This window comes from Mandrillus leucophaeus, unplaced genomic scaffold (genome assembly GCF_000951045.1).
Source record: "Mandrillus leucophaeus isolate KB7577 unplaced genomic scaffold, Mleu.le_1.0 Scaffold1083, whole genome shotgun sequence".
NCBI lineage: Eukaryota > Metazoa > Chordata > Mammalia > Primates > Cercopithecidae > Mandrillus > Mandrillus leucophaeus.
In genome coordinates this window covers 238457-261784 of record NW_012099021.1, presented here as the reverse complement: position 1 = coordinate 261784, position 23328 = coordinate 238457, and the positions used below count along the sequence as shown (strand labels likewise).

At 48.2% G+C, this 23328-nt stretch overlaps 1 protein-coding gene across 1 annotated transcript in view; it reads right to left on the bottom strand.

Annotated features, from left to right (window-relative positions):
* The window catches only part of HK2 (hexokinase 2), a 57083-nt gene extending 33761 nt beyond the window's left edge, over positions 1–23322 (bottom strand). Inside the window, exons 1-2 of the mRNA XM_011987329.1 lie at positions 22728–23322; positions 3914–4076 (exon numbers count right to left, since the gene is read on the bottom strand). Of these exons, the coding sequence (XP_011842719.1) occupies positions 3914–4076; positions 22728–22790 (226 nt within the window). The 5' untranslated portion in view covers positions 22791–23322. The remainder of the gene's footprint in view (positions 1–3913; positions 4077–22727) is intronic.
* Between the last annotated feature and the right edge of the window lie 6 nt (positions 23323–23328).

Genomic DNA, 23328 nt, shown 5'->3' with positions numbered 1-23328 from the left:
TTCTGATGGAGGTTGTATTAAACAGGTGTCAATTCATCAGATAAATTCTTTTTTTTTTTTTTTTTTTTTTTGAGACGGAGACTCGCTCTGTGGCCCAGGCTGGAATGCAGTGGCGTGATCTCGGCTCACTGCAAGCTCTGCCTCCCGGGTTCACACCATTCTTCCTGCTTCAGCCGCCCACCACCATGCCTGGCTAATTTTTTGTATTTTTAGTAGAGATGGGGTTTCACTGTGTTAGCCAGGATGGTTAACTCACATACCTTTTCTTAGTAAATTTGGCAATGAGCGTGCCTTTTGCAGTGGTGGTTTGTGGCTGCAGGAGTGTTTGTAGCGTATGTGAGAAAGTCACATATCTGATTCTCCCTTAATTCTCAGAAAACCCATGAAGTTTCCCCTTTTCACAAATGGGGAAATAGAGGATCACAGCATAAATTGCTCTGGAGCACACAGCTTGAATTCAAACCCATTTGAACGTATAATTCTGATTCTCACCTCTCACCCCACACTGTCCTGAAACTACACATTTCATGCCAGCGAGAAATGAAATGCTAATCTAGAACCAAACTGGGCCAAGGATCATTTAAGGCAGTGGCTTTCAAACTGCAAGGTAAAAAACATTTAGTAGGTTCCGACTAGCAACCTTCTTAAAGACTAGAAGACAAACCCAACTTCATCATGTTTCAGAATAAATTCTGGTCCCCAAATTTATTTCCTTTCATATAAATATTTATATGCATGTGTTTCTTGATGTGAAGATATAGTCCAGAAAAGTTAGAAAGCTATGGATTTAAAGATTGGCTTCCTCTAGATCTGGGGTTTGATTTTTCAGATTTGAAAAGTAATACTAGTCATGAACAGGCTGAGAAACGAAGGTTCTGAGAAAGGTGGCGCTGAACAGGTGTCCCTGGAGCAAATGCCTCGAGCCTTCTGTGGAAGAGGGATGCAGTTTCACCCCCAGCAGCAATGGCAGGCACCCAGGCTGTGTGCGACCACATGGGAGGGAATCGCTAACACAACTTCCCCTCGGCCTTTCCTCTCAGCACTTCACTAGGGTGCTGACAACAGAGAATTTTCATTTTTGATAGTCTGTATCAACTTAGGAGTCACCTATTTTCACTGCCATAATCCATAACTCATACCCCTAACTGACAAAACAAAACTTGAAAGCCCTGATGCTGACCACTTTATTTTTTTTTAATTTATCTATTTTTGTTTGTTTTTTGAGACACAGTCTCATTCTGTCACCCAGGCTGGAGTGCAGTGACGCAAACTCAGCTCACGGCAACCTCCATCTCCCGGGTTCAGGCAATTCTGTCTGCCTCAGCCTCCCAAGTAGCTGGGATTATAGGTGCGATTATAGTAGGTGGGATTATAGTAGAGACGGTGTTTCACTGTGTGAAACCGGGTGTGGTGGTGGGTGCCTGTAATCCCAGCTACTCAGGAGGTTGAGACAGGAGAATCGATTGAACCTGGGCAGAGGCTGCAGTGAGCTGAGATCGTACCACTGAGTGACAGAGCAAAACTCCACCTAAAACAAACAAACAAAAAATTCTAATACATTGTCATTATAAGCAACACTGTAATGAACATTATTGGGCCATGTCTCCTTGGATTCATACAGGAGTCTGTTCAAGGCATATAGTTGGAAGTGGAATTGCTGAGTTGTTATATATACATATGTTCCACTTTACAGCAACACAAAAATGAACTAAGACACCATCCAGTGAACACCAAGGGTTTATCTCCCATTACAGGATCTCAGATGTGTTTGTGTAAATAGACGAGCATACTAGTTCTAGTAGATGTGCAGAACAGACTGGAACTGCTGGGTCCAACCTCTTTACTTTACAAAAACAAAGGCTGAGTCCCAGAGAGTATGGAGGTGAGGAGCTAACCTATGGACTCCCTGCAGATGGGGAGGGAGGGATTAGGTATGGGTTTCCTGCAATCTGGTCTCCATTATTCCAGGAGCCACTTCCTTTGTTTCAGTGAGTAAGACATTTCAGTATGTGCTGCAAACAGTGCAAGCTTCAAAGTGCATGGGAGGTCTTGGTGCCTCCAGCTTCAGGAAAGCAATGAGAATTTTGAAAGCTTGCCCCATAATTAGTTCTCCCCAACAAACTTAATTCACCTGCCTATAATACAGGCTAAACAATCAGTCCCAACTCCATTCCAAAAAATTTTAGTTGAGCATTTGCAGTGTGCTCCAGCACCAAGTGCACAGGCTAACACATACATGAACACATAGAACGCATCATGTGTAGTACCGACGCCTGAACTTCGGCTTCCGCAAGCTTGATTCCTAACTCGGCCTCTCACTGGCTGTATGATTTTGGACGACTTTTTGACATTCGAGCCTCAAATTCCTCATCTATAAATTGTGGATAAAATTTGTACTTACCATGAAGGTTTCTGAAAAGTAAATGAGTTAATACATTGAGGTGCCCAGAAGAGTCCTTAGCCCATATGTATTTAGAAAAGATTTAGGGTACTTACTTAGTGCTAGTGCTGGGTGAAATAAAGACAAGGCCTTGGCCTTCAGGAGTACATTTATCTGAATGTCAAACAACAATCTCAGAAATGGGTGTGGTTTCCAGTCAGAGGGAGTGGTAGGTAAACATGCCAATCTAGAGGACATGGAAGAGATAAGAGGCCCCTCACCTCGAGGGTCTCTTTGAAGGGCCAAGAAACACACTCAGGAAACAATCCTAAACAAGGTCATACCCTCAGCACTGGGTCCAGGCTGGGTCCCAAGGCTTCAGCAAACACTTATTTTGGGAACCATACAGTCTCATTAGACAAACCAGGTCCCTAGAGGCACTTAGGGAGATGAGCCTCAAGGACACACGTGTGCTGGAAATAGCACAGGCACTTGGCATTCACAGGCCCTGACCCACACCCTGCCCCTAACTCCCCTCCCAACAACGCCCCTGCAGATGCCTCACCAGCGACCTGTCAGCTTCCTGGAGATCTCGTCCCCCTTAGGTTTTCGGACACTGTGCTTCCTGCTTCTTCCTCTGCCCTGGCAGCTGCCCCTTGGGCTCTCTCTCCTGCCCTCCAGATGTGAGTACCTACCCGCCACCCTTCACCCCTCATGGGCCTCACAAGCACCTCATCTCTAAAATGGAGACACCTATTATGAGGATTAAATAAAAGCTCTGACACGACTTTGTTCGGTCCCCTTCTCTGGGATGCTGCCATTCCCAGGCAGCTGGGCTCCACACCCAGGCCCCACCCTTGAATCCTCTTTCTGCCCACCCACCACCACCCACCAGGGCCATGTCTTGTGTTCTACCAGTTGGGCCTCGCTCCCCCTCCACTCTACCTATACTGCCAAAGACGTAACGTTACCAAGACACTCCTGAAAAACTTGCGTTTACTCCCCAAGGCTACTGCAGAGACTAAACGTTTTAGGCTTGCATTCAAGGCCTTCAGTGATCTAGCCCTAATCCACTGGACCTTTCCAACCTTTCCAACTTGAATCTCCACCATGATCCTTTTTCCCCTACCTGATTAAATCACTTGCTGGGTGGTGCACCATAAAATAAGGATTCTGGGCTGGGTGCGGTGGCTCACGCCTGTAATCCCAGCACTTTGGGAGGCCGAGGCGGGCGAGGTCAGGAGATTAAGATCATCCTAGCTAATGGAGATCGAACCACTGAGCTCCAGCCTGGGTGACAGAGTGAGACTCCGTCTCAAAAAAAAAAGGATTCTGTATCCAAATAAGGTGATTAAACAAAGTTTTTCCCAAGCTTCCTGTCCATCCGTCACACAGCCTTCCATTCAATTCCCTGGATGTTTCCCTTAGCCACGGTTGGTTTCTGAGGCTTTTGAGTTATTTGGGTCCTGAATAAAGCCAACTAAATCACCCCCGAGTGACGCAGCAGCTAGAGCCATCCCCCAGGTGCCGCACCTGTCCCATCTGGAGTGGACCTCACAAAGGTGGGCAGCATCTTCACTGCTGCAGTGGGGTGGGTGGTGGCTCCAAGCCCTTTCTCCATCTCCTTGCGGAACCGCTTAGAGATCTCCAAGAGGGTCTCATCAGAGAGGCGCATGTGGTAGAGATACTGGTCAACCTGAAAGGGGAGGAAGACAAGAGCAAAGCCATTGGTTAAATAAATTATGGCACAGGTCTATGTCATGGAACACTACTCAGCCCTTCAAAAGAACAAAATCTGTTATGTACAGAAAGTTATTATTAAAGACCATTAGTAGCAAACGATTTGACAGGACTTTGTCTTAAAAAAAAAAATTAAAATTATAAAAATAGACCTAATTTTTGAAGAACTGGTGCATACCAGAGGAAAGGCCTATTAGGGCAGAGGAGAGTTATTTTCAGAATGGTTGAGTCGGAAGGCCTGTGACAACATCACTGGAGCCAGGGTTCATTACCCTCATCTCTTGTTCCCCCAGTACCTAACACGGTCAGTCACATCAATCCCATTGCCCCTCACCCTAGGCCGGGTAGCCATCACCTTTTTCCTGGACTCCTACAATCCCCAGTTTGGCTTTTACCTCTTCCATCCACTTTCCATGCCCAGCCAGACTCAGCCTGAAAGCCAGCTGATCCCTGGCTTTCAGGGCTTTCCGTTGGAACAAAGCTCAAAATCCTTTCAGGGCCCCACCTCCTAATCGAGCCTCTAGCCACCTCCTAATCTTTTTTTTTTTTTTAATAGGGTGTCGCTCCAGTTGTCCAGGCTGGAGTGCAGTGATGAGATCTCAGCCAGCTTCAGGTGATCCTCCCACCTCAGCCTCCTGAGTAGCTGGGACTTTCAGGCACGTGCCACCTTGTCTGGCTAATTTTTTTGTTGTTGTGTGTGTGTGATTTTTCTTTTTTTTTTTTTTTTTTTTTTTTTTTGAGGCTGAGTCTCACCCTGTTACCCAGGCTGGAATGCAATGGTGCAATCTCGGCTCACTGCAACCTCTGCCTCCCGAGTTCAAGCAATTCTAGTGCCTCAGCCTCCCAAGTAGCTGGGATTACAGCAGTGTGCCACCACACCCAGCTAATTTTTTGTTTTGTTTTGTTTTGTTTTTTTCAGCAGAGACAAGGTTTCACCATGTTGTCTAGGCTGGTCTCAAACTCCTGGACTCAAGCAATCCACCCGCCTCGGCCTCCCAAAGTGCTGGGATCAAAGGGGTGAGCCACCGCGCCTGGCCCCACCTCCTAACCTTATGGTAAGGTCTGCACTCTTTGTGTAGATTCTCTCCCTGGTTCAGTTCCCCAACTTCCCCAACTTGCCCATCCCTGCCTTGGAGCTCATGCACACAGGCCCTCCAGGTATATGCCCCGCCAATCTGCTACCAGTCCTTCAGGCCTCTCTCCATAGAGGCCTCTTCTCATCCTCCAGATCACAATAGTCAGGCTCTCTGTTATTCTAAGAACTTGAGCTTTTCCCTTCACAAGACTATCCACAATTTGGAACTAAATATTTATTAGGGTCCAAATCATAAACACCAAAGGCTAGAGGAACAATGTCTACTTGTTCACCTTTGCACACCTGGAGGCTGGCACGGTACCTGGCACAATGGAGAGGCTCTATGTAAATGATAATGCACCCTCTGTGCTCAGGTGGAGGCAACTCTCCCTAGTTCTTTCACTGAATCTGTTTCCCACATAAATTCCCATGAACTTTTCCCAGATTTAAACCAGGAGAATGAGAAGCATCAGATAACTCTCACTTGTCTGTTTGTTTTGTTTAATCTTTTATTTATTAATTATTGAGGCAGGGTCTTGCTATATTGAGACAGGGTCTTGCTATATTGCCCAGCTTGTTTCCAACTCCTGGAATCTACCTCAGCCTTCAGGGCTGTGGGCCACTAGCCCCCCACCCTCCATCCCACAAGCTGGGTCCCTGACCTCTAGTTCCTACAATATCTGGGAGCCATGGTGCTCCTGAGGAGGCCTGGACCTCCCCTACAAGGACATTTGAGGCTCCCCAGGAAGACAAAGGGTGCAGCTTCGGCCTGACACTAGACAAGCCCCCTTCTTTTTGGTGACGTGTCAGACAAGTCTCTAGCCATCTCCAGTGACCCTAGTTTAAGGGCAACTCTGACCACCCCAGAGTCCTCCCACTCCAGATCCAGTGACACATTGACTGGCCCAGGAATGCTACTTCACAACTTTCACATCTCAGGGCTAATGTACAAAGTCTGGGGCTACCCAGACCAGAGGCCAATGGGAGGCCACATCCAGGAAAAGCCTGAGATGCACTCATGAGCAACTGTAATAATGGCAAGCCCTCATGTGGCTCCTGCTTTGCGCCAGATCCTATTCTCCACGTTTGCTCCCATTATTCATTTCATCCTTAGAACAGCCCTCTGAGGTAGGAAGTGTCAGCACCTCTATTCTACAGAAAGGGGAAGTCACACAGACACGAGGGGCCATGCTTGGCTTGATAGAGCAGTCTGGCTGGCCTGTGCTTTTGTCCACTCTGCTAGATGACTGCCTCCTACCTGCCTGGATACAGCAGGGTCTATGCAGGTCAAACAGCATTGCAGTGAATACAGGCTGGCCATATCCATTAAAAGGCCATCTTCTATTCCAGTCATCTCCCAATGCAGGCCTGAACGGCAGACAGTGGAGAGTGAGGCCCACAGGGGTGACCGAGCAGGTTGAGGGCAGCAGACATGTCTCTGAACATTGTCATGAGGGCGACACGTGACAAAGACACTCCCACCTCACTACTTTCCCAAAGAAAGGCCCAGAAGCCTCACTGATGCTCCCCACCTCCCCGCCAACTCCACCCTCTATAGAAGGCTTCAGATGTTTGCAAAGGGCGCAGGAGCTCCTGCACTGAGAAGCTGAGCCTGTACCACCTCATTAAAAGGTCCCATCATCATGTCCAGAAGCATGAGGTTGTGCACACACAAGAGTTAATTCTATAGCAGCCAATCTTAGTTTATCTTCGATGTTTAAACTGCTTCAAGACTTGTTGGAAATCCAGTCAGACACTTCTCATCCTTAACCCTCGAAGAATCAAATTAAATGGTCACCCTTTATCCACCTTGCCTTTTGTCCCATAGATAACCATCTTCCACGTGTTCAATGACAGATGAAAACAGTAGTGGTGATAGTTACAGCGGCTAAACATTCCTCAAGCATTTCTCACCTGTCAGGCACCATCCTCCGGCTTTACTGACCTGTTCTCCATTATCTTTGTAAAACTTCTGTACCCCCATTTTATAGATCACTTGGGTGATGAGGGGCAGAACTGGGATTCCACAGAGGTCTCTCTGGCCCCAATGCCAGACCCTCAGGACAGCCACCCTCGCCTGTCCTGTGGGCCCCTCTTAGTGTAGCTGGGCACTCCCTGCCTGCCCTGTGGTTTCTCGGATGACCCTGGGACCTTAGTTTCCTCTCCATCGCATGAGGAGACTAAGAGAGAGGATATGAAACAGTGAAAAATGTCCAGGCCAGTAGCTTGGCCCAAACTTTCCCTCTTTCACATCGGAGCTGTTTGAACTATCAAAACTTGAGAATAGATGGCACCAGGGCATGATGATGTGTTCACTCAGCTTATTGGGGCCACTCAGGAAGGGATAATTAATAATTAATCACTTAATGTCACAGCTTCCTAAACACACCAGTGGAGCCCACCCAGCCCTGGTAGGCATTGCTGTGTTGGTGGGCACTGCTGTGTTGGTAGCCAAGGGAAGCGGAAGTCAGAAACAAGAAGCAGCCACCATACAAAGATGATTTTCCTGGATTGGGAAGGAGATGAATGCAATTTTCAGAATCTTGCCAACTTTCACCCACAGTGCCATCATTGGAAGGAGCACCAGGCCCAATGTCAAGGGAGAAAGCCAAGCAGGTGATAGCAGATGTACACACAGCAGTGGGAATGCAGCTTAAAAGTATTCACCCTTAGAAAGGAAAGGCCCTTAGGGTAACTAGTTCAAAAATCCCACTAAACATAGTATTCGAGTTTATCTAGTTTGTCTCTCTCCACCTAGTCATCCAGCCGAGGTTTGAATACTTCCAATCCTGAGAGGCGCACTATTTCTCTCAATTCCATTATTGAACAGCTCTACTTGTTTCAAAGTTTCCTCAATCAAAGATAAATCTGCTTTCTGATACTTCTGCCTAATCTCCATCCTGTCACTTGTGATAAGAGTTTCCAAACTTGCTGCACATCAGAATCACAAGAGGAGCTTTCAAAAAAAAACAGTAAGAATTCCAAGGATCCATTCCAGACTAACCAAATGACACCTCGAGGGCTGGGGCTCAAACACTTTCCCCTCTCTTCTGGCGGGTTTCCAATATGCCAATAATGTGCTCGTGGTTGGCCCTGTTCTGATCAACTCTGCATACCACTTTTCTACCTGGGATCTTTGAGAATCAGTGGTTAAGATATTAGGCCAGCTGTGTCCCTGTGAAGTAATCCTGTGTTGATCCAGACTGCTGGGAGTTGGGAAGACAAACCCTACATTTGTTGTTAAGAGATGTAAGTTTCTGGAAACTATCAAAGCAGACTCATTCAGGTCAACCCTCGATTTGTAGCTTGTGGTGGTGACAGGAGTGCTCTGGCATCAGAAACACCAGTATGCAAATCCTAGTGGTGGCGTTCATTAGAGGTTGTGCGACATTAGAGGACTCACTCTTAATCTGAACCTCAGTTTCGTCTCCACAAAGCCCCACACGATAGTCATAAGCATAACTGTGGGGACAAACGAGTTCTCTATCACCCTCCCCTTTCCTTCCACCCCTTCTTTCTTCTAAGGCTTCTCTCCACCCAGGGGCACCTTCAGGCAATCAGACATTTCTCAACCCTCCTTAGTCACAAAGCAGAGGCTGTTTCCCCAAACTATTCCTTCTCTTTCTGTGATAGGCGTGGACAAGGCTGTTTCTCTTTAAATCTCTATCTGGGAGAGAGAAGGAAAGGGGGAGGGGGCATTCCAGGCTGGGGAATCAGAGGCAGGCCAGAGCAAAGCCTGGCTGAGGAACGGGTTACCTTCCCGTCTGCCAACCTGCCAGCCCAGGAAGAGAGGGCGTGTGTTAGACAGAAAGAGATAGCACTGTTAGTTGATATCTCTTCAGCAAGGGTTAGATTAGAGCTTCCTCATTGGGTAATTTTGGTCAGTTTCAGTTTTTCCCATAACATACCAGTCTGACATGCCCGCTTCCTCTACAGAATTGGGGATGGTGTCAGGGTAAGCCCTAAAGAGAAATTAACCCCATACTCTCTAGGAATTAAGATAATATCCAAAATGGGAAGCCATTAACACCCATCCCCTTAAGTACCTGCATTTTCTTCCAGACCAGCACTTAAAAAAGGAGAGGAAATTGTGTCACTGTCAGAAAGCAAGGAATGGAGAGAACAAAAGAGGACACTCATGGAGGCTCCACTTTGAAGTATGCAGTGGGCAGGGTGGGCCAGACACAGTCCTGGCCAGGTATGGAGGAGCTCAGGAATGGCCTGGAGGTGAGTGCAAGAAAGGGATCTCAGAGAAACCAAGGCCCATCGAGGAGCAGCCTCAACCCAGGTCACACAGTTGAAACTAGAATATGGATCACCCGGATGAATGTCAACCCTTCTGGTCCAGAAGCACCCATCTCATTCTGCAGGCCCAATGCAATGAAAGATTGGTGCCATTGCCTGGATCCTGAGCCCACCCCATCTGGTCCCTGTGGGAACCTGGCCTTGATCATATTATTTACATCCAGAAGACAGCAATATTCCAATTTTGACAGTTTTCATATAAAGTACTACAGATCCTACCTTGAGTGCCTTAAGGGGTTTAAAAGGGAAGTGTAGAAGAAACGAAACCTTAAATTTCAATGTCTGAGTCTGTAAGATCCATATCATTCAATCCCTGAATCTGACTACTGTTGCAAACCTAACATCTTCCATGTTATGGCATTTATGGAACAGCTATTATATACAAAGCACTACAGTGTACAGAAACATAATTTTATAAGAAATTCTGGAAATGAATAGTGGTGGTAGTTGCACAGCAATGTGAATGATACACTTAATGCCACTAAATTATACACTTAAAATGGTTAAAATGGTAAATTTTGTGATTAATTTTTTTTATAATTTTTAAAAATTTTAAGAAATCAACAGCTCTGCTCTCTAGGACTTTATACCAAAGAAGTTGGCTCATATTATAGACCAATGAGTGTCTCTAGAATGCGTGGAGAGATAAATCTTGTCAGATAAGAATGTCAGGCACAATACAAGGCAGCCCATGGGAAGGGTCACAGATTTAAGTGGCCTGAGAGACCGGCAATCATTTAAGTGGCCTGAGAGACCGGCAATCAAAGCGGGTAGTTTTGGAGCTCAGCCATCTCAGCAGATAAATGCTGACTTAGAGACAGCAGTGTGAAAAGGCTCAGGAGGCATGGACAAGCCCCCAAGACCCTGGGAAATTACCAATTCCAAGAACAGAAAGCTCCTCACCTTTACAACCTTATATTAGCTCCCCAGGAAATGCTTCACAGGTTTAATTCTATCACTTTTAATCAAGGGCTCACAGGAAAGACTATACAGACCACTGCACCGTGTAAAGCTGCTGTGTCTTTCACTAACGCTTCCCTAGCCATTCAGTCCCCAGTAGGGTTTAGTGTCAGGAGAAAGTCTGGCCGCCCAGACACACTGTGCTTCCTGTTATAGGCCGATGGGATGAAAATGACTGACTCAAAGAGAGCTATCCTTTTTGCCTTGACTGTCAGGAAGCTTGGAGCTCCGTCAAGTTTGTTTAACTTTAGAGACAGAGTCTTGCTCTGTTGCCCAGGCTGGAGTGCAGTGATGCAATCATGGTTCACTGCAGCCTCAAACTCCTAGGCTGCAGCCTCAAACTCCTGGGCTCGTGATCCTTCCACTGCAGCTTCCCAAGTAGCTAAGACTGTAGGTATGCACCCTTGTACCCAGCTGATTTTTTAATTTTATTTTTTCTGTAGATACAGAGTCTCACTGTGTTGTCCAGACAGGTCTCAAACTCCTGGCCTTAAACAATCCTTCCACCTTGGCCTCCCAAAGTGCTGGGATTACAAGCATGAGCCACCACACCAGGCCTGTCAAGTTTTTCAGTAATCATCTCTGCCAGTTTGATGACTCTTGTTCTAGAAATCTTTTTACTGAAAGCTGAACCAAATCACCAAATCCTTTTAGTAAGCAAGCAGAAAATACATAATACATGAATAAGCAAATGTTCATCACTTGTGTCTACGGGGCACACCCTCCAGGTAGAGGGCTGAATTCAAGTGATCAAATAGGATAAGGAAGTTACTCCGCAAGCATAGAAGCATCAAAGCAAAGGATGCAGGATGCCTGTGGCACAGCTGAACTTCAACTCTTCGGTCTTGGGATATTTCTAATTGATTATCTAGAACCCTCTCTCCAGGCAGCCCTAGATGACCACAGCTAAAAATCCTACCTTTTAGCTTCTAGACCCTAGAAGACCAATTGATTGAACTTCACCTTTCTTAACATGCATGTTCTTGTCCTGAAGATACAATCAGGTCATCTATATATTAGGTCAACACTCCTATTTGGCCCCTTTGACAGAAACTTAGAAAGGACCATACCTTCTGGAAGTCAGGGGCCTTATTATGACTACTTTCGTCTGCTTTAAACCAACCACAGTTGAAACAGGGTGGTGGGATGGGCACAGTGGCTCACACCAGTAATCCTAATTCTTTGGGAGGCTGAGGTGGGAGGATCATTTGAAGCCAGGAGGCCAAAGCTGTAGTGAGTCATGATCACACCACTGCACTCCAGCCTGGGCAACAGTGCAAGACCCTGTCTCTTAAAAACAAACAAACAAGCCAGAGTGGTGCAAGAGATAGTATACAGCAACAAGAATGCACCACCTACCACCATATGCAACCACATAGGTGAATCTCAAAATACAGTAAAATGCTGGGTGAAAAATGCCAGACACAAAAGGCATCTTTTATATCCTGCATGAGTCTATTTATATTAAGTACAAAAACAGACCTATGCTGTTAGTCAGAATGGTGATTACACTTGGTGGTGGTGGGTAGGACAATGTGGGGCTGGTTCAGGTAATGATCTGTTACTGGATCTGGATGTGGTTACTCGCTACGTTCAGTTTCCCATGTGCATTATACTTCAATTCAAAAGACGCTGGAAGAAAAAAAGGCAGGTGGCACTGACTTGGCCCTAGTTTACCCACTATACACGGTCAACGAGCCAAAGAAGATTAAAGAGGTCAAAAGAGGCCAAACAAAGAGAGACCCATCATTTAAATCTGGCCACACAAACACTTCCAGTGACCCCGTGCTGACACATGCTTGCAACTGAATTTCAAAAGAATTTCATATTTTTGCATTATTCCTTTGCCAGTGTTTTACCACAAATCTCTGACAAGGAAACCAAGGCTTGGAGAAGCGTCCCCAAATCACAGGCCTAGTCCCTGTAAGGCCTATAGCATCCAGTGACCAGCTGAGTGCCCTAACCTAGGGCACAGGTGCGCCCATCCTGGGAAAGCCAGGCAACTGCTGTCAGTGACCTCATTAATAATAATGCCCTCACAGACTCCTCCTGGAAAGGCTGAGGCTGTACAAAGAGCAGCAAGTTTATTCTACAAAGTTGCCAGAGCAGGGCGAGATGTTTCTGATAAAAAGAAAAAAAAAGATGAGCCGGGGGAAGACACACGGCAGAACATGGATTCTGTAAGTCTCTGAAAGCCCACTGACCGAAACTGACAGATCTGCTATGCCACTTCTTCAGATGGGACAAGGAACTTATCCTCGCCAGGGCAGCCATGCCACCTCAGGCCAATGCCAGCTCTGACACACTGCAGACTCACAAGCCCGGGGCGGCAGGTAAGCGCAGAGCTGACCAGGGAGGCATACGAGCCACTCCTCCAGGATCCTGTTGCAGTGTTGTGAGTCACAGGACTTCCTGTTCTTCCAGTTCTCACTCACTCTCAGCTGCATCAAGTTACAGCCAGACAGACCTTAAGCAGCAGCACCTGTCCAGGGTCTAGGAGATGGACATTTGGGACACCCAGTCCGGGGTCCTCCTGTCCTCAGACATTCTGCTCCAACTGCGGGGCAGCAGGGGGCTTATGTCCCAGATGCACGTGACCCTGGCACAGTTCACCTGCCAACAGATATTGACTGAGCGCCAAGTTGAGCATGCCAGGGCTGGGCACTGAGGATACTGGTATAAAGGAGACACCGGCCTCTGCCAGCAAGGGGCTCAGTCTATTGGCAGGAGACAGATACATTAATAAGTAATTACAAACTGACGGGAAGGGCAGAGCAATGGGCAGCTTCTTTTACAGTAATAAAACATGGATTTACAATCACTTAAATCACATACATCAATGTGAATCTGAGGAGTGTTTGTCTTGGTTAGAAATGTGTGTGTGTTGGCCTCACTGCCCAGAATGTCCCCTCCCCTTGTCTAACTAACAAACTCCCACTTACCCTCCATAGCCCAGCACAAATGGCCTCTCTCCAGTCATAGCAGCAGCTATCTCAATACTAGAGATATAATAGGTGCTCAAGAAACCTTTGTTATAGTTACACACAAGGGGCTATGGGAACACCAAAGAGAAAAGTTGGAAAAGTAACTTGGTGAAGGGGAAGAGCTGGCTGCTCCTGACTGACCAGGTGCTCTATGTCGGACCTTGCTCTTCAGGCCTGCGCCACACTGCATGGGATCCCCGCAGCAGCATGGTTTCCTCCCAGTCTACCTGTCTGCCCTGCCTAGGATGCTAGGTCCCCTAGAAGTCAGACTCCGCCTACCCCTCGACAGCCCCAGGCCAGGGACGAGAATCTGCCTCTGAGCCTCTTGTTCCACAGTGGCATCTGAACTCCCCACTCCTGTCTGCTGCCAGCGGTCCACTTGCTGGACCAAATGCCTCTGGGTCTGTCCCAGTCTGCCCCATCCACCCCAAGATCGCACCCACCACAGGCAAGGTACCCACACTTCCCTGTTTACCCAGGACAATCTCAGTTTACACCTGTGCTCACGGCATAACTACTACTGACAGTGCTTTCTTCCATTCTAAAAAGCGGCTCAGTTTGGACAATTAATTAGGGCAGCCCCCTAGATACAGCTAAGTAAATCCTGCCTTTGAGCTTGGGAAACTGACACCTAAAATGATAAGCGTTCATGCTGCACAAATGGTGTTTTAAAAAAACATGATGGGGATCAAGAAACTGGGTTCCAGATCTGGGGCTTATCCTATGTGAGCTTGGGCTGGTCCCTTAGTACACAATATCTGGTTTCCTTAACTGTAAAATGAAGGATTTGTTTAGACTATGTGGTCCCAAAGGTCCCTTCCCAGCTGACACCTGACTCATATCCCATGAAACTGAAACATAAATGACTGTCTCTAGTTGTCCCTGCAGCTTTGTGCTGGGGGTTAAGGGCACTGGCTCTGGAGTCAGACTGTGTGGGTCTGGATTCTGACTTGCCATGGGGGCAAGGTACTGTCCTATTCTGTGCCTGGTCTCCTCATCTGAATAATAGATAATAACAGGACCTACCTGGAGGGCAGCTTGAGGGTGGCCTGTGTTACTATACATAGAGCTGATGGGAAGAGACTACAGGACTTCGTGGAGGGGACTGAGACAGAAAAATTTGGGAGGAAACAGGAAACAGGAAGAGGAAGTCCCTCAAATGGGAAAGAAGGAAAAGTGGCAGCTTCGAATGCCCTCATTTAACCCTAATTAAAGCTGTCAGATGGTTCATCTGGCTTTATTCCTTCAGACAATATGGAGATGCCAGAAGGAAGGGATTGGGAAAAGGCCTTTTAAGAACATGGACCACCTCCAAGCATCCAGGGCAGAAATGGTGGAAAGGCAGGAAGGCTGGGTGGGCGGGAGGTGGGTGGGCCCCAAGGGCTTCCAGAGCCAGGTTCTGAGAGCCTGACTCACTCTCCTGGTTAATGCTGAGATAAGGTTTAACCAAGGCGGGAAAGAATGTCCGGGAAATGCTTAGAGATCCATCTGCAAACAAAATGAGTGACTACCCCTAAAAGAGGGCAGCATTTTAGGGGAAATGAGATTCTCTGTTCACCAGAACAGGGCCAAGACTCCTGACTCCTGACGTGGATAAGGCAACAGCTGTTCAAGAGGTGGGATGGAGGATATGGGTTCCACATGCAGAATCCCCCTGGGCTTCATCAAGAACCCAGGGCACCCTGGGCTCAGTTCAACAGCTGTATGAGAGGCAAAGAGCTGTCTGCCAAAGCCCAGGATGCCCAGGGAACCTCACCCAATCTGCTGAAAGAATGTGAGAATGGCCATTCCCTTCTGTGAAATTCCAGGGGTCGGTGGGGCCAAACCTATCATGGCGGGTCCTGTGACTCTTCAGCACAGGGCACTGCAAATGATTTCCCCTGTGGAAAGCTGGGGTCTGGGAGAGATGTGAGGATGAGTGAACAAGTATTTAATGACAAACTCCACAGCACAAGAATACGAAATCCCAAGTAAGCAGCCTCCACAACTGCCCTCTGAAGCCTCTGCTCTTCTCTGGGTTAGTTACTGGGGAGAGAGAGGTTAGGCTTCTCCAGTGAAAAGGAGCTGGAACTAACACTGATCATTCAGCACAGCTGTGTCTCCTGCGGCATCGCAAGGATGCTTCAACCTGAGGCGCAATGTCCCAGGCATCCCAGAAACCTCGAATGGGAGTGCCACCTCCATAGAAGACCAGAAGAAAAGCAATTTAGAGGAAGAGCTTAAGGATGGATCTCCTAAGCCCAGGAAAAAGAAGGTTTTAGAAACCTCTACAAAGAAGCAGGGTGGGCGCATCCTTCTTCCGGACTTTCCATCCTTCTGACGTTCCTTCTTCAGGAACTTTCCATCCTTCTGACTTCTCTGTCCTCTGATTCAATCCAATGTCAGACAGAGACTCAAATGGACCTAAAACCACTTACTCTAAAAGAAGCTATTGAGAATTATCCAGGGTAAAGCAGGGCCTCTTTTTGCTCCTGTCCAGGCGGACAGTGCAGTGGGACATCTAAGACTGTGTCTCTCATTATGTACAGACGCTCCGACTTACAATGAGGTTATGTCTCGATTAGTAAGTCAAAAATGCATTTCATACACTTAACCTACCATCAAACACAAAGCTTATTTTACAATAAAGTGCTGAATATCTCATGTAATTTACTGAATACTGTACTGAAAGTGCAAAACAATGGTTATATGAACACGAAAGTACAAGTTCTACTGAATGCGTATCACTTTTGCACTACTGTAAAGTCAACAAAAATCATTAAGTTGAACCATTGTTAAGTACCAATACTTAATAAGTAAAGCATTGACTATATGTCAGGCACAGTTCTCAGAGCTTCACACTTTTTAACCTCTTTCTCTTTCATTCTTACAAATACTATATTAAAGTGTTATCCAAACAATCTTTACATTTTATCAGGAAAAGAAACTGAGGCCTAGAGAGGTTGAATAACTGACCCAAGCTCACACTGCATGTTATTCAGACAGCCAGAGTTCAACCCCAGGGAGCCTGACTCCAGCTCATCAAACAGCCTCTCCCAGTAACTGTCAGGCTGTCCCTCATTGGATGTCACTGACGTCTCTCCTCTGCTCCCCGGCTCAAGTGCCTTCTGAGTTCCCACTACACCAGCTCACATGTCTGCCTTGTTGGAAAGCCTGGCTCATGCCCAGCCTCCATGGAAACTCCAGCAGCACCAGGGTGAGCATCTCCCAAGGACAACTGAGCAGCCTTCTCTTGCTGGCTTTGCTGGCTTTCTGGAGCACTTGTATTGCCCACATTTCTCTGGTTGAGAATACAGAAACAGCAACTAGCTCCTGTCCCCTGAAAACCTGCCCCCCAGCAAGGGACTGTGGGCATCTGCAGACTGCTGTGAACTGTAGACCTCATCTTAAGTTCATCTTTTGTAGAAGCCCATTTCCCACTATGACCATCCCATGACATGGCACACTGTTGAGAACTCAGGGCTCTGGTCCCAACTAGGGCTACTAACTTGCTGTATGACCATCAGCAATACACCTGAAAACTGAAGGGGGTGGCGGGTATGGACCATGTTCTTCTAAAGCAGTTTCTCAAACTTGACACTGTAGACATTTTGGGCCAGGTAATTTTTTGTTGTGGGGAGCTATCTTGTGCATGGTGGGATATTCAGCAACATTCCTAGCCTCTCTTACTAGATATCAGTAACACACACTCATCCAAACCTGCCTCTGCTTACTAGATGTAACACACACTCACCCAAACCGTTTTGACAACCAAAAATGTCTCCAGACACTGCCAAAGTCCACTGGGGGGCAAAATCACTCCTAGTTGAAAACTACTGCTCTAAATGAAGAATTTTTAAAAGATAGGCTTTGTCTCTGGAAATCTGAGTAAGGTGGACATTCTTGCTCTTTATGATAGGCTGGGATAGCCCCTCACCAAAAAAGTATCTGTCCCAAAATGTCAATAGCACCAAGGCTGAGAAAACTGTTTTAGAGATAAGCAGAAAGAGCCACTCCAGCGCAAAGAATGATGTGTGATCCACAGAGTGTGATATGAAGACGTGTCCAGTGAGCTGTGGGATTTAATTTGCCACACCCCAACCCCCACAGCTTTGAAAAGGCAAAGACAGTCAACATACAGTGTTGGAAAACAAACCAAACCTGCTGACTTCAAAGCTCAACGACGATAGATAATGAGGAACCTCTTATCAAGATTTGGTTTTTTAAACCGGAAGTATCTGAACAAAGGAAGCCAGTTTTCTGGGGCTCCAAGGTCTTTCAATTATCAGATCTCCTTACTCCCACTGCCAACTGTGGTTTGTGTTGCTCTGATTCCCCCTGGAAAAAGACCTCCAATTGCCCCAAACTCCCCTGGGTACTGGAAAAGTTCATCTTTGAAAAGTGATGTTTAAAAAAAGCCTGGGCACAGTGGCTCACGCCTGTAATCCCAGCACTTTGGGAGGCTGAGGTGGGCAGATCACGAGGTCAGGAGATTGGGACCATCCTGGCTAACACAGTGAAAAACCCCGTCTCTACTAAAAATATAAAAAAATTAACCGGGTGTGGTGGCGGGCGCCAGCTACTCAGGAGGCTGAGGCAGGAGAATGGTGTGAACCTGGGAGGTGGAGGTTGCAGTGAACTGAGATCACGTCACTGCACTCCAGCCTGGGCAACAGAGCAAGACTCCATCTCAAAAAAAAGAAAAAAAATGCCAGGCGCGGTGGCTCATGCCTGTAATCCCAGCACTTTGGGAGTCCAAGGTGGGCAGATCATGAGGTCAAGAGATCGAGATCATCCTGGTCAACATGGTGAAACCCCATCTCTACTAAAAATACAAAAATTAGCTGAGTGTGGTGGTGCGTGCCTGTAGTCCCAGCTACTCAGGAGGCTGAGGCAGGAGAATCACTTGAACCCAGGAGCTGGTGGTTAAAGTGATCTGAGATTGCACCACTGCACTCCAGCCTGGTGGCAGAGTGAAACTCTGTCTCACACACACACACACAAAAAGTGCTTCTTAGCTCTCTCTGACCTAGAAGTTTGGCAATATAAACAAATGGATGGTTAACGAAAGCTACAAAGTATTCCTACTATCATCAGTTGTCTTCTGAGCAGAGAAAGGGACAGTTAGGTTAACAAGATGTTACAAATGGAACAAATAGAGTGAATTGTACCTGTCAATGTCAGTTTGCCCAATCAAAGTTAACGCAGACAAAAATATTAAAGTTTTAATCAGCTATTTACTCTTGATAGTCTAATCCCATACGTGCGGACTCATGGCACACAGTAGGTGTCCAAAATGTGCCAAGGTTTCTTGAGGCCTCTAACTCCCACCCCACTCATGGTAATTCATTCTTTTGACTTAGCGGCCATAAATTATCTCTTCCTGGAGCTTTATCTCTCTAGACAACTGAAAAGTGTCTGGGTTTCTGTCTCCCACATCACACTCAGAGGGCCTTGCACTCACTGTACAAGCATTAAAATTCTTGGCTTTCTTGATTCTTGGGGTCTCTGTTAAATCTTTTCGCTTCCAAGATATTCCTCTCAAGCCCAGCATTGAAGATCACCCCTTGCTCATACAACAAGGAGTCTACATGAACTATGTCTATACAGGATTCCAGTGCAAATGTCACCAGTCTATGTGTATTAAAACAATTTGGTCAATGGCTAGAGGAAGGAGTATATACTTCATTTTTTTCTCTATGGTTAACCCTGATTCTCCATTCTTAAGAGACAAAATCCTGCATCTTGTATACTAACTTATCTCAATTAATAGAAAGAATCCTCTATCTGTCCACAGGGAGGACACACAGTCTTGATTGCTGAAGCACAGGAAACTCTCCTCCCTTTCTCTCTCCCTCCTCAGAACTGGACTCAGGTCATGCTTTGGATGAAGAGATAGCTGAGAACTGTCCCTCCCTCTAAGTGTCCACCCATATACCATCCCTTTAGCCTAAGACTAGCCGCCCGCGCCCAGCTCCTCCACTTCCTGCAGCCCTGGTTTAGCTTCTTTCTCCAGAAAGGTCTCCTCCTTTACTCTTGTACTCACTGAGCACCTCACCAGTGGCCAGGAACGGCAGCAACAAACCTAACAGCCGAGATTCTCCCTGCCCTGAAGAAGGAACCCGAACCGAAAACCACCAACTCTAACAGATGGTGGAATGAAACAAATGTCATGCAAGGTTCAAACACACTAATGTTGGCACCCAGGAGCCGGAGAAGGAGGCAGAAAGAAAATTAAGAGAGGAAACCGCATTTGAGCCGGAAGGGGTTAAGTGGAAAGAAGCCAAGCAGAGTTCAGGGCCACAAAAATGGCAAGGGCAAAAGGACCCAGTGTGAACAGGCAAGACAGAGGAATGAAAGCATGGAGAGGAAGATGAGGCTGAGCTGGGGGGTAGAAGCGAGAGGCAATGAAGAGCTATAGAGGGCTCCCGAAATGATCCAGTCTGGCTCCAGAGTTTTAGGGACACCCTTAGGAGGCCTCCAAGGTAACCCAGAGACCAGTTAACAAAGTTAGAGAGTTGATGAAAATGAATCCAGGACTCTCAGCTGGAATTGCCAGAGGGTACTGGTGCCACTTATCAAACCAACAGAAGAGCTAGTTCCACCTGTGGTCATGATGGGTGGGGGTGCTACCAGCAGCCAGGAGTGGGTGTGGGCACAGGCCCATGCCAGGAGCCCGCTCACGTTCCCCAGAGACAGGCGAGTACGTGCTCAAGAGCATGGTGCTCTAAAGCCAAATGCATGGTTTCAGTTCCCAGCTCGTACAGAAAAGCTGGTGACCTTGGGCAAGTTACCCCTTGGCCTCAGTTAAACAGGGATGCTAATAACAATCAGTCTTTACCTCATGGGATTGATTTGAATGTTAACAAGCTGACATACCTAAAGAGCTTAGAACAGTGCCAGGTACATAGTAGGTGCTCTGCAGTCACTCCTGAGTTCCAAAGTGTCAACTGGCAAAAGTGAGCAAATAACCCTTATTCTCATCTCTCATGCCCCAAAACACTGGGCTTGTCCATCAGGATATGACGAGTGACCTCATTGGGCAGGTGAACCCAAGCCTTCCTTGTCCTCACACTACAACCCAGAATATCTTATCAGAAGGAGATTTCAGAAGGGTCCAAATCAAAAGGTCTTTTCAAAAGACTCTAAAGTTATACTAAATTTTCAGTCTTCCCTCTTAATTCTTCTTTCCAACGGCAGCTCAGAAAGATGGTTCCAAGATACTCTCTGAGTTTTTCTCTGCTTTCTATGTAACTGCCACTAAGCTGGGAGTCAAATCCCAGGTTCTGACACCTACTGAGTTAAAGGCCTGATTCAATTCTGCCCCCATTGGTAGTTTAGAGGAAATACACCCAAAGGTCCTCGGACACTTCTGAAACTGACAGGTGGCTGCAAGGGTGGGGAAAAGAAGCCTACAGGAATGACAGTTGCACACTGCAGTGCTTAATCATCGCAACTCCATAAGTGGACAAATCTACTGTTATTATTGCATTTTACAAAAAGAAACGAACAGGCTGTCCAAAGAGGCTCAGGGTGCTATAGTTAATAAACCACAAGACAGGGATTACAACTCATTTCCAGATACCCTCGCTAATTCCCGTTCCACTCTGGGAGCAGACAGATGACCCCCATTCCAAGATTGAGAGTGGTATAACTCCAACGGGGTTCCAGTCCTAGTGCCCTCCTCTGGTTTGAGTACATTTATGCAAGGATTCAAATGTCCTGGGGTAATCCCCAAAGGAGAACTCCCTGGGATTAAGGATGCTTCACTGTGTATTTTAGGACTTACCAAGAGATGATAACCTTCCCCAAGAGTTCTTGGAAGTTGAGAAGTTACCAAGATCCTGCCAGCTCAAATGCACGTTTTTAAGTAAACTGAATCAAGGTGCAGAGCCACATCCCAGGAATTAGAGAATAACAGCCATTTACAAACAGTAAAACCCAAGTAAACCAACCGCCTCTGCTCGCTCCTCCAGACTTGGGGCTGGGTAACTCCTGCTTTTCTCGGAGGTTCACGCGCCATCGCTACATTAATATGCCTGCCTCCTATGCCCTCGGGACCGCCAGAATGGGAATATGAGCAGGTTGTCGTACAGAACGATAAAAGCAAGACATTTTCCCAAAAATATGTTCCCGTCAGACACTGAAATTTCAAGTATGTAACTGAGCAACGCACAGTTGCCTCACAGCTCTAAAACAACCTCCCTCCCGCTAATCCCTTCCCAACTTGTCCCCTACCTCAAATCGTAGCCCAGGCCCGGGCCAGGAGCCAATCCCCTAATCCCAGGCATTTCAGAAACTCAATTCTGAGGGCGCCCCTGGCCCTGCCCGGCCCCATCCCCACCCCCATGCCCTGAGGCGGGGAATGAGAGATTCTCTGCTTGGCCTGAGGCTCTTTCTTATGTAAATGAGCCGGCCGGGGCGAGCGCTCAGCCGTAGGGAGCTGCAGAGAGCGAGGTGGGCACAGACAGGTCGAGGCCTAAGGGGAAAAAAAGCTCATTTTCGGAAGGCACAAATCTCAAGTAATCCAGGAACGCGTAGAGTTGGCCCTCTCCGAGTAACTTCTGGGGCAAACCAGAAAGTAACAACCAAAGTCCTCCCCTGAGACTCGGAGGCAGGCCCTGAGGACACGAGGCTGGGCGGTCCCGAGGTTGATTTGGGGGGGCGGGGGTTGATGGGGGACGCCCCTCGCCGAGCCTCAGTTCCGGGCGCCAAAGTTCCGGGGAGGGGGCGCGGCGGGCGGAGTTCCTCTGCCCCTTTCCTACTCCTTCCCGGGTCAGCTTCTCCCCAAGCCCACCCCCGCAGGGCCGCAGGGAAGGAGAAGGGAACCGCTGGTCTCCTACAGGCGGTCCGCGAGCGCAGACTGCCACCGGCGGCCCCACGCGGCAGCGGAGCAGCCTCCAGCAGCCACGATTCTCTCCACGTGCTCTCGCCGGAACTCGCGCTGCAGAAGGGGGCTCCCTCCCACATGGGCGCAGCAATCCCTGAGTACCTGCGGGGTTACCCGCCCCTCCAGTAACAGGGAAAAAGGGGTTGGGGGAGAGAGCGTGAGCGCGTGCGGGAGCTCAGGGAGGGAGAGCGCCAGGCGGAGCGCGACCCCGGCTCCTCGCCCGCGCGCACTCGCCGGCCGTGCCTAGCGGACGTGGCTCCTGGCGCCCAGGAGTGTCCCGGCTGCCCAAACTTTTTCCGCGTCCCGGGCCCCGAGTAGGGAGGGAGCAGGTCCCCGCAGGGTCGAGGAAAAGACTCCTGGAGGCCACGCCACTTTGCCGGAGCCCAGCCTGCCGCCCCGCCCGCGCTGACTTACCTTCTGCACTTGGTCATGGTTGAGCTCCGTGAAGAAGTAGGCGAGCAGATGCGAGGCAATCATTCTGCCGCGGCCCGACGGCGCAGAGTTGGGAAACCGAAACGGGGGCGCGAGCGGGGAGGCGGGTGGCGCGGTCCGACTGCTTTGTGCTGGGGCTCGGCTGCCGGGCCGGGAGCTGGGAGTCCGAACGACGCACAAAGAGGGCTAACGGCTAGGGTGCGCCCGGCTGGCGGAGGGCGCGGGTCTCCAGAGACGGGATTTTGGTGTCACAACTGCTACCAGGCGCCTCAGTTCTCTCCTGGCGGCGTGTCCGGTTTTCCCACGTCAAGGCGCTAACTTCGGCCACAGGATCACTGAGGCTCAACTTGAGAAGAATCGCAGCCCGGCTCCACTCCGGCAGTGGGACCTCTCTGGTTCACAGGCGCGTGGCTCCGGCCCGCGGATTTTCTTAGCTGGGTGACACGATGTTGCCAGCGGCGGCCCGGGACTCCTGCGCCGGAGTTTCATGCAACAATGTGGCTTATTGAGGGGCTGCCGGCCCGCGGGCCTCCGGGTCAGTGACGTGCGCACGCCCATTGGCTGCGCGGGGAGGGTGTGTGCG